This window comes from Pseudopipra pipra, chromosome 5 (genome assembly GCF_036250125.1).
Source record: "Pseudopipra pipra isolate bDixPip1 chromosome 5, bDixPip1.hap1, whole genome shotgun sequence".
NCBI lineage: Eukaryota > Metazoa > Chordata > Aves > Passeriformes > Pipridae > Pseudopipra > Pseudopipra pipra.
Genome location: NC_087553.1, coordinates 10,989,292 through 11,001,396, shown reverse-complemented (window position 1 = coordinate 11,001,396; position 12,105 = coordinate 10,989,292). Strand labels below are relative to the sequence as shown.

General features: G+C 39.4%; 1 protein-coding gene across 2 annotated transcripts in view; it reads right to left on the bottom strand.

Moving 5' to 3' along the window:
- Nucleotides 1–856: 856 nt before the first annotated feature.
- Nucleotides 857–12,105, bottom strand: part of PDE3A (phosphodiesterase 3A) — a 240,389-nt gene continuing 229,140 nt past the window's right edge. For both annotated transcript variants that reach the window (XM_064654410.1, XM_064654412.1), the window contains one exon: nucleotides 857–10,581. In XM_064654410.1, coding sequence (XP_064510480.1) covers nucleotides 10,334–10,581 — 248 coding nt within the window. In that variant the 3' untranslated portion in view covers nucleotides 857–10,333. The remainder of the gene's footprint in view (nucleotides 10,582–12,105) is intronic.

Below are 12,105 nucleotides of genomic sequence, written 5' to 3'. Positions count from 1 at the left end.
ACTGACAGCCTGATATGTGTCTGATGCTCTTCTAGATTCTGAAATCTGTTAAGCTATGGGAAAAGAGGCTTTGAGTAACTGGTTGAGCCAGATAATTTTCATGTGTCCGTTTCAAATCAGTTGGCTGAAGAGCTCTCCAGGGCTTTGGTGAAAGTAGGTAATAAAACTTTAAAAATGGGGAAAACTTTTGACAGATGAAAGAAACATTTTTGAAATTATAAACAGTGAGCAAAGACAGCAGCCAGATGTCAATTCCAGTCCACATAAAAGATTAGCAAAAATTTTTCACTGAATAACAACAGCACACTTACCAACAAAATCGCAAGAAAGTTGATTTCACTCGCTGATGTCTCACTTTACCAGATTACTTCTGTGATTAATAGAGGAAACTGTTAATTTTCATTTTCTCTGGAAGCATTAGTCACTCTGCACTACTAAGGTTGAATGCTGCCATGTAATATAGACCACATTCAATCAATATGGTCCATATTAATTGGATTGAACAGTACACAGATAATGGATGTTGAAATATTGGTCAACATTAAAGAAGGATGTTTATAACAAGGCCTTCCACAGATTGGCTGAGATGCAAAGCATTTAACATGGGATTTATTAGTGATCTGAACTAAAGTGCAGAATTCTGCAGGTAAATACTGCAGGTAGTCAGATACCAATAAACTGGGTCACTAACAAACACCAAGCAGGGCTGGCAGCTAAAATGGTAATTCAATACATGTGAGCTTTACTGGACTTCAGTCAGAATCTGAAGAGGGTACAGGTCATTTGCAGTCTGGTGCTTAAGCAGAAAGCTGGGCATCAAAAGCAAAATTGTTCAATAAAGGAAAAGAAACGCAGCAACAGGATACCACAGAATTATATTTATGTTGTACATTTGTCTTCACATTGCAACATCCACATTGTTCATTTTGTGACAAGTATTTCTAACAATTTTGAATACATATTTACTGTATAATACATTTTACCAAGAGGCACTTCCAGTAATTCTGGCAAAAAGGAGCTTCATTATAGTGTCTAACTTACAAAACAGTAAAAATAAATAATGTTTATCTAAAAGATTTTTTCCTGTACAGAATCTATTTTGTACAAAACATTTATCAGCCATTAACTAAATCACTTAACAAATACTTGTGAAGAGAATATATTAAGTATTGCTACATGTATCGAGTGCAAGATACTAGTGAAAGGAAAAGAATTATTCTGTTTATGAAAATCACCTAAAAATACAAGGCCTTGTTCCTGAAGTGTTTAGAAAGGAGAAGCTTGGTTACAACAATATTGACAATATATAAATATAAATTAACGTATGTAGTACTTAGTGAAAAGAACACTGTGTTAAAAACTGGTGTGTACAAATCCTAAACAAGATGGCACTTTTCTGCATTGCCACTTTGGCTGGCAGTTATTTTTTAAGATATTGCTTCAAAAGAATTATAAAGGTACACAAAACCCCTTTTCAAATAGAGCCGTATAAAATTACACTCCCCCCACCTTTTCCTCACCTTTTGAAGTGAAAAAAAAAAAAAAAATCAAGGAGGGATTAAATTTGAAGAACATGGGTGATTCGTGGAAACTTGCTACTAGAGCTGAGTCTGAATAAGCATCATTAAAACAATTTTGTCTGAGGTGCGGTGCCCAGGCCAGGAGTCAAACCTCACAGGACAGGAGGTAAGGTGACCAAACTCCTCAGTGTTTTCCGAAGTAAAAAAACTTTGGCTGGCCTGTTGTCAATTTTAAACTACAAATTTTGTATAATTTGGACCTAAAGTCTGGTGGGGGTCAAGTGCTTCAATTATATTGGCACGCCCAAAATTTTCATTCAGAAAGGGTTTTGATCTTGCTAGGTTAATTTCTTGATTACTTTACCGAAATGGGATTTTGAAATTTTTTTTATCACATCTTCTACATGATATACATACTTCATATTGTTACCCAGATGGCCAAACTGTATTGGAAAACAATCACTTTTGGAAGGTATTTCTTCCACAACTGGAGGCAAAGGTTACAAAATGTGTTTCTGTTGGAAAATGTCCAAGATGTTCTTTAATCAAAAGCACTAAAAAGAAAAAAAAAAACTGCCACCCGTCAGTGAAAATGTTAATCTGTTAAACAAACATAACCTACAGTATGAATCACGGCTTTTTTAAAAGTGAACTTAAATTACTTTCCATCATGCAAACATCTTATATCGATTACTCAAGAAAAAAAGACTTAACTTTAGAAAAGTAATGACCAAATGTACGCTGACATGATTGAAATATTAAAAATATTATCAACACCACATAGCAGTTATTAACGTTGTCTTTGATCTTTTGGGATACCATCTGCAGTATCAAGGTTTACAAACATCTAAAAATCAACATTTTGCATTCAAATACAGATTTTCATTGTGTGTCAGGATCAGGCAGGAATTTTGAAAAGGAAAGACAGCTTTAACAGACGGCAGGCTTTCTACCTAAAGCAGTATGTACACACATGGCAAACCCCTCACTGTTTTCTCTCTGATCAGATCACAGAGCCTTTTTATTTCTTTTTTAGGAAAGCATGGGGGCAAAATGACTAGTGTCAGGGGAGAAAAAAAAACACCACCACCAAAACCCCCAAAACTCAATCTCCTTTAAACAAATACTCAGAAGCAAAGAGCAATTGCTGATTCACATTAATTGTTTTTAAGTGTTCGCTGTGGTAAAGGAAGACCAGTTGAAAACTAGAGCATCCGAGCCTGAGAGCTGTAGCCGTGAGCAAACCACGGCAAGGCGGGTACAGAGATGGATTACATTTCTCTAAGGTATTTCTCAAGCTATTTTGACAACAACCTTATGAAATTCAGCATTTGTTCTTTACCTGCCCCCCCCCAGTTCCTCCCCCCTTGCCGGGCTGCCCCGTTCCATCTGGGAACCCAGGCCATTTGCAAGACAACAGTGCAAGCACAGCTCCCTCTGCAAGCCCAAGGAGAAGCCATCTAACACACACCTGCCTCACCAGGCCTGCAGCACACTCTGTGTTTTGCTCATTTGATCTGATTTCTGCGGTTTTGAATCAGGAGAAGAGAATTCAATCATAAAAGGACACGTGGTCTGTAGCTGTGGCAAAGGCCTTCACACCTGCTCTTACGCTTCCACACAGAAAACAGAATTATTTGGGTTTCCCATTTAATTTGCTGCTGGGATACACCCCTTTCCATACCTGCAGATTTCAGTGGTGCTCCTTGGTGCACACAGATCCCATATATCATCCATGGCAGAACAAGTCTCATCTGGTGCCCCATTCCCACACCTTGGACGTACTACACGCATGGCTTTGGAAGTAAGAAACAACTGGCACAGACTAGCCATCTGAAAAGCTCAAATGAAAAAAATATGCTTTTTCTTCCTCCCCTAGCACGAAGCAAAGTTTTCCTTAATGAGGGAGAATTAAACAACTTCAGTCAAAAATTCTTCTTGGTTTACCATATCCTTGAGGTTGGCAGTCCACAACCAAGGCCAGTTGGCTTTACCCAAACTCATCAGCTCCCAGAAGCAGCAGTTTTACACATGCAAGCACTCAGGGGGAATTTTTGCATACCCCACAAGTCACATAGGCAAGGTTTCAAACTGCTTGTCATTATCAACAATTATCAACAATGCTTATCATTTCAATTTTATCACAGAAGTATTGTTATCTAGCTCAAGCTTTTGACCCTTTTCATCATTGTGAAAACAGACTCTCCAGAAATACACCAGCACTCCTCTGCCACCAGGCTCCAGAATTGTCCTAAGAATTCAGGCAGGTGCTCACACAGGCAACATCTGCATCCTACTTGAGAAGGTGTGATGTATTTTTCACCAAAAGAACACCTGCCTGCCAGGAAAATCCCACTAATGGCCTCTGAACAAATCATAATTAGGACGTAAATGGTGGATAACTTAACAATGCTCCCTCCAACAATAGGATTCAATAACTACCACAGCAGGGGCTAAACCCTGCTTTGATTTACCTCCAGAGGAATGTTGTTTTGCTAAAAGAAAGTGATGAACTCCAAAAAAAGACTGGTCATATTAAGTTGTTCTCAAAAGTGCTGGTGTTATTTTGCTCTAATTTAAAATTTGACTCCAATAATCAATATTTTTGCTAGTTATTCCAATGATTGCCTAAGAGAGTTGTCACCTAATTTCAATTATTCCTCCATCTGTTCAAAATCACTTAACATGATTTTTCTCCAGGAGCCCTGGACTTTCTTATTTGTCGATTCGCCTAAAAATATGAAAAAAAGTAAAAGATTCCCCCACTCTAGTTAATGGGAATAATTATCTTCTCTTTAATGCCGCCACCATTTTGACTAATGCTGCAACATCAAACAGTAATTAAATCCCCAGAAACTGTATGGTTACATAATTTCAGTGGGATTACATTTGATTTTGAAAGAAAAGGAAAATAAAGTTTGCTGCATAAAGTGTGTTTCATACTGGACTACAATTTCCTTTTCTCTTTCCCCCAAAATGGCACTTTGACTTCCTTCTTATATGTGTACACCACCATCAGCTCAAGGACTAATTGCACCAGCCCTGTGCTGCCAGCTGAGGAATACTCAAGTTCTTAAGCCAACACCCAGGCTTGAGACTGGAAAGACCAAGCAATCCTTTGTGCCTGCCTCCCATCTGTGATGGTGTGTTCTCTGCTCTGGGCACTTGCCTCGATTTAATCTCTTGTCCATGAGGCCATGGGATGCTCAACAAATTCTTATACTCATTGTTAAATTGAAAACTTTCTTCCTTAAACACAGAACACTTCAATCATAACAATACTTGCAAAAGCAATAGCAAATATTGTATGTTGCTTTTATGAATTAAAGGTTTTCCAACAGTCAAACCCCTCTTCTTCAGGGAAAAAAAAAACCCACAGACTGTCACTGTTGTCCTCCCAGTCCACTGGACACTGTCTATCAGAGGGATCAGCCTTAGAAGGAACCACAGTGCATCTGCATTATCTCTCCCTCACTTGAATCATCTGGTGCATCTGTCTGGGGTATTTGTTGGTCAAGCACCTTGTGTCTTCTGTAGATCACAGTCTCAGGTGGACCCAGGTTTGCTGGGCTGCCCAGACTCACACTGACTGGCACATCTGGCCATTGAAAGTCGGTGAGAGTGGACTAAGACTTGCAACCGTCTTCATCAACAGCAAAGCCCTAACCCTCACAGTGTCACACCACACAGACCAAGCAGGATAAAGACTTAGCACAAGTACTTCATTAACAACTGGGACCAACCACAAACCTTTTGCTGCATTGTACTTATGGCAAAATTTTCAAAAGCAACACGGGCACAGCACAGGGTGTGAACACACCCCGACTGTGGCACAGTCTGGGCAGGTGTCATGGGCCCTAGCACTGACTGATGCTCAATTTGACAAAAACCTTTGCTTCTCCACACTGCATTCTACTCTCCAGGGCATTTCTAAAGAAAGATGGCACCAGAATTTCAGAAACAAAAAATTATATCTAAAAAGCATACAGGAATTTACAACTTTCTAAAGAAAACAAATGAAGTTCATGTCCAGCATGAAATGCATAGAAAGGAGGCTGGGAACTGAATTTGCCTAGATTCTAACTCTTACTTTTAGAAGCATATATTTGAACCTTTTCAGACTTAACTTCCTTTCCAAAAATCAGACCATCAAGATCTTAAGAACTAACAGTTGTACACTAAAGGTAAAAGACCTCTATGTCTTGCATCCACTCAAAAGGTATTGAGCAGTCACAGTCTTGGATTTTGGATTGATGATGATGCAGAGAGAAGTTCACACATGATGTCAGGGTAAAAAAATGATTAACAACTATCCTTACATTGATAATAAATGCATTCTCAAATTACACCTGCCCTGGGAACCATTTACTGCCAGAATGAGACCATCATTTGCTGTTGGAGCCAGCACCCTGCACAATGTGACAGGAGTTCCCCAGCCTTCTGTAAAGGATTTCAGTCACAGAGGAAGGCAATCCAAAATACTGCCAAGAGGACAGTAAAATACCTTTTCCCTATTTCTTGCAACTAATTTCTAATGCACGGCTCGCAACATCGCATCAAACATCATCTTCCTACTGGAGAAGGTGATGATTTTCAGAGGTGAGCGTCAACGTGCTCTGTACATCAGCTAAAAACAAATCCAGGAACACCAGATTCTAGAATTAGAGCATAAATAGCAAACTGTGGTCCTTTGAACATTTTTCTAGAGACAGCATTTTTGGGTTCTTGGAAGCTAAAGTCTCAGACTCCTCCTAAAAGAAAAGGTAATTAAATAGTTTGGGCCTTTCACAGTCTATTTGCATGTTTTCCATTGGCAACACAAGTGTAATGAGAGATGTTACATTCCATAGTAAACAGCATATGGCTATCCAGGAAACTCTCAATATAGGGACAAAAGTGTTTCTACATGATTGCTACGTGAGGGGCAGAGTGCCTTTGTCACTGCACTGGGAGCTGCAATCACTGCAAAACCCCTCCAATTCCAGGGAACAGCAAACTTCTCCTAGACTAGAAGAGAACAGGATCAGTCACAAGTGACATAACAGTGGAGAGAACAAAATATCCAAGAGGAAAAAACCAATCTAATCTTTTTCCTCCTCTTTTTATAGAACTGAAAACTAAAATATGTCAATTTTTTTCTTTTGTTACTGCAAAATACTGTTTAAATGGGGGTTGCTTTGTCTAGTATCTAACACACTGTTTTACATACAGTATGTACCATAAACCCATATCAACATTGTAAACATCCCATCTAAATCCTGAGTATTTTGCTGATTGGATACAATTAGTTTTCTTTCTTTTTTTTTTTTTTTCCCCCTAAACTATTGCACAGGCTGTGGTTTGTTTGGGGTTCACACCACCAAAGGACTACACTAAGTGGAAAACTATCAAGATCTAGCCTCCAAAAGGTTTCTGTAACTGCAGGTCAAAAGTTTTGCCTCCTTTGGACTAGAAAATATTATAAACCCCCCTAAAAATTACCTGCTGTGTTATCTACTAACCCCAAAGCAAAAAGAAAAAATAAAATTGTTTTTCACATTCTTGACATAAAATATCTCTGTTATTTTCTTTTGTGTTACATGTAAGCCAACCTGGAAATTTCCTAATCATTGCCTGCCAGACATGCACTTCAAAGACTGAAAATCAGATTCATAAGGAATGGACACCAGCAGATATTGGATTTGATTAGTAACTATTTGGAGTGCAGAAAAAGGTCACCTCTTACCAAGTTAAACAATTGCAGCTACTTCACTAATACACTGGTATTCCTTCCATTTTGGATAAAATCAATGATCATTCTCATTTTAAGCCTGTCAGCAATTTTTTTCACTCTAAAGACCCGAGTTAATCCGACTGTAGCCACAAACAGGCTTGGGTAGCAAAGGAGTATCAATTTCTGACAGCTGCATTGGCAATCTAGAAAGAAAGCTTAAATTAGAAGCTGACACTAATTTTACTTAATGGCAACCAAAAATGATGACTAGAAAAATATAATGATTCCATTTCAGCCATTTTAAGGATATTTTTTCTTAGTTCAACCCTGTATATGCCAGCTCAGAGGAATATGTGGAACTCCACTTACAGGATTTCGCCTCATTCTCGAACACTTCTTTGTAATTTTACCAACTGGGCACCCACTAACACCTGCTGCAATATAATTTTTTCATCTTCTAGAAAAGGCAATATAAAACCCAGTATTAAGATCCAGTTGCGGTGATTATGTACTGAAAAGCAAGAAAAAAGTGCTTGGAGATGTGACATTTTAAAGCATCTCTGTAAGTTTAATTTTTAAAGGACAGAATGAGGAATAATAAATCCTTCCCATACTATAAGGTATGCATATAACTTGTACAAGAAAAACCCAAATAAAATGATCAATCAAAGTGACTAAAGAGGTGTGAAAACAGTGCAAGCTGGAATTGTTGGAGACTGGCTGAGGTCTTGGAGATATCATTTTTTCTTTTGAGTGAATTCTGCTGTGTCCTTTGCCTTTAAAATAACAGTGCAATTTGCTTTTCTGATTTCATTGGAAAGCACTTACTAAATAGTTCTGCCAATAAGAGCATTCAGAACTGTGCTCTAGTCACTCTCCTGAAAGGCAAACTTTCTACTGCTAAGAGTAGAAATCCAGAATGGGATGATATCAGGCAAATGCAACCAGTAAAAACCCCAAATCCTGTTTTGAGCGAAAGTTCACTCTGACAGAAATGCAAAGCTAAAAGAACCTCTGAAGTAATAACACACATGTTGATTGGCTTTGATAGAGAATGTTTTCCAACGTTTTTGGGGAGGTATCAATAGGATCATGAAATTTGGTGAACGTGTAACAATGGCAAAAAGTGATGAGTGTAATGTCAGAAATTTAATACAGAAAAGACTTCTACGAACTCTGCCTTTCACAAGCAATCCTCTTCTTAGTAAAGGGCTGCAGGATCAAAGTATAAAAAGTATATATAGTCAAATAATTTTTGAGAGATACTGAGCTTTATGTATATAATTCCTTCTGTGGGAACAAGTCTCTAAATTGTGTGGTATTGGTTGGTGTGGCCAGTCCCCAAGAGCATTAATATTTTGAAGCCTTGATTCTATAGACCACTGGCTTCCCATAAGGGTCTATACAAATTACTCAAGACTTTGTGGGGTTTTGAAATGGCTACACTGTATAAAAATGTTTTTGTATTTATTTTTAAAAAAATTATCTTTACAAAACAACTTTTCCCTTTTTTTCTTTTTCTTTTTTTTTTTTCTTAAAGATATCATTATCTACAGGAACCCATAAAAATTTTTCCATATTTACATCTAGATAGCTAATCATTGACAAATATAATATCGTGAAATAAAATATTGAAAGTGAATATCCAACTTTTTAAATAGACATTTGGCTCACAGCATAAACAACAGAGAAAACAAATGAACAGAACAAACAAACAAACAAAGAAAAGATCTGCTCTTCTTACAGGCCTGATCTTTTTCTTTCTCTTAAAAAAAAAAAAAAATGAAAAAAGGAAAAAAATGTATATCGGTGGGACCAAACATGCTGCTTCTAAGCAGAATGCCAGCAACAAACTGCTCCCATCCAGCACCTCACACTGAAAAACCGAGTTCTCTGAAGGTCATGTGAGTGGTTGCTGAGACACACGAGTGTCCAGTGGATGCAGGACTGGCATCTGTCCCCCACGCTGCTCCTAATGCATTGCCTGCATTGCTTCGAGGAGACAATGGCCTCCCCACTGCCCTTCTTTTGCTCTCCCAAGATGCAGTTTAGCTTTGTTCTTAAATGATATATTTGGTCATTGATGCACGGAGGTGTTAGGTTGCGGTAGGAACTGATAGCGCGCCTCTCACTTCCAAGGACACGTTTGCTCTCTGTTCCCTCCTGCCCAAACACGCTGCCCCACACAGCCATTCACACAGAGGGCCAGGTCCTCTCCAGGGGAACAGAGCAGTGTGTCACACAGTCCCTCTCGACCCCCTTTGGAAAATACACCTTCCTGGCACATCCCTTTCGCCAGCAGTGCGGGAAGTGCCGAGGAAGAGGAGGAGGAGGAGCCCGCACAGCCAGACAGGGCAGGCTGGCAGCCTGGGCCAGCGTGGTCTCTGCTGAAAGGCTGCTGCCTGCAGCTGGAGTGCAAACTGGGACTTGGAGGCCTATGGGGAATGCAGAGCTCCTCAAAATGGGCTCCATTTCCCTGGTGGGCACAAATTCTCTAAAATCCGGGCTTTCTGTTTGTTGTCATGTACTGGGACACGTGCTACAGCTAGTGTAATAAGAACTCAAACTATGCTATATTTCCACACATTCACTCGCACTTGCAAACACCCCCTCACACACACATATGTGTTGGCAGGATATATCAGCATTCATATAAAGCTTTGGAACTTTTATCCCTCAGCATTAAGAGCAAAAGCTACTTAACTGGTACCTTACTGTTAACTGCAAATGTTCTTCAGAAGCAGCATTTCCTTAGATAACTTTCTTCTGTAAATATCACAGTGACCATAATATATCACTAAATGTATTTTGCTGAAGTGTGCAGCCAATAACCCTGGCTATATATATATATTTATATAATTCCACCCACCCCCAAATCTCTTTAAAGAAAGTCTGTAAAAGCCGGTGTTGCAGTGTGAAAGCTTCCTTGAGCATAGGAGTTTAAACAATGTACCTCACCATAAAAAGGAAAGAGAAACAAATTAAACAGCTGTAGGCGCATTATCCCATACTTCTACAGTGTTGTGTCTAAATGCTGTGCTGGCTTGAGAAAGAGTCTGTGCACAAGTCAATCTGTCTTAAAATACTGCTGTAAATATTGTCATTGGTTTGGTTCTACAGTTGTGTTCTCCTCTTCATCCTTCTTGGGCTTCCCTTTCTCCTCCTCCTCTTCCCTGATGGCCTGGATTTGTTCTGAAGATTGGTGCAGTGGGGATTGCTCTGCCCCTTGCTTCTCTGACCCAGCTAACCTCTCCTCGTCCTCAATTACTTTCTTCCACATTTTATGGTTCTGAAGCAGGTGCTGAGTGATCTGACAGTAGATTTTCCTCCTCTTGAACTTCTTCTTTCCTGTAAAACACCATGTGACATTAATGTACTGGTTTCTGTGAGAGAAGGAAAAGGGACTGAAGGTGTAGGAAGTAGACAGGGTGTACTATGACATATAGGAACTTGACCAACAGAATTTTAAACCCACAAATTTAAACAGTCCTAAAATTCAGAAAGCTACACCTCTCCAGACCTCTGGGAAAGCAAACTGGTTTCCTGCACAGTTTGAGCCCCAGCTTCATCCTATCCCAGGCTACATGTTGTGACTGACTTTGCTGCTCACAGAGGCATCTAGTGCTTGAATGATTATACATAAAGCATGTTGTTGAGCTGTTTCTGCTCATTTAATATCAAGTACTTAAAGACTCTGAGCAGCCTCTTTCATAACACACATTATTAAATTCTGTGCCCTCCCCAAACCCAATGGATCCCTGCTGATTGTCTGAGGGAAAAAGAATTGTTTTCTCCACATTTTACCTCTGAGCTGAGCTGTAGAAGGATAATGAGTGAAGGGTTACTAATGAAGCATTAGTGATCAAAGGCGGGAACCCACTTCTATGTTCTGTTGTCAAATCAGAGATCTACTATTCTACCATTGCAGTGGAGGTGACCTTGAAGCTTTAGCACAATATTGCTTTGGCAGCAGTCTCACCACTGAAGAAGTATTCATATAGCCAAATACTATCAGGGAGCTCAACTGTCTTATTTTGAAGCATCAGTCCCCTGCTGTTAACCTATAAAGTGTTTTTGTCACTGGTGGCTCTCATGGCTCCTGACACAGCTGCACTACAAGTGTTTTGCTCTCTGAAGGGTGTTTTGTTCTGTCAATATAGTCTGTCCAACACAGATTGTTAACTCCTTAACAGTACAAAGCTTGAAAATTTTCCCTGGTCATTAACAGTGCCACTGGCAGCCGCAGAACTGAAATAACAACCCCTCCAAAGACAACTGCTGATTTCTTTTTTAAAGAATGTGACGTAGAGGAATGTTTTGTACCAAATAAATTTGCGTGGATTAGTATTTGCAGGTTGCCTAAAGTATGTCTGTGTCAGGATCCAAAACGTTTAGCCCTTGAAGCTTTTGAACTGGAAACAAAGAGCTTTTCACTGAGCACAGACCAAATCCAACTCAATCCTTCATTAGAAAGCCCTTGGTTCCCTGTAGGAAACCTTCAGGTTTAGCACTAATAAGAAGCCCCTACCCTGCCAATGCCTCAAGCAGGACATTCTCTCCTGGGTTTCCTGAGTGACCCCACATCTTGTTGCTCTCTGCAGACACCAGTGAGCAGTTGCTGTGGCGTTAAAATTTGTCTGAATACCTGAAGACCGAGACTGTTTAATTCTTATACTTGCATCAGACCTTTAGTGAAAGTACATGCTCCTGTGCAGTAACAAATATTATTTCAAGCTACCTTGAGGTTTTATAACTCTTAAATTTATCTCAACTGCTTCAGTGAATTATCAGGACCTAGTTGAAGTGTTTTCTGCTGCAATTATATTTCTATCTGCCTGAAAGGCATTTCCATCAAGAAAAAGATCTTTACTA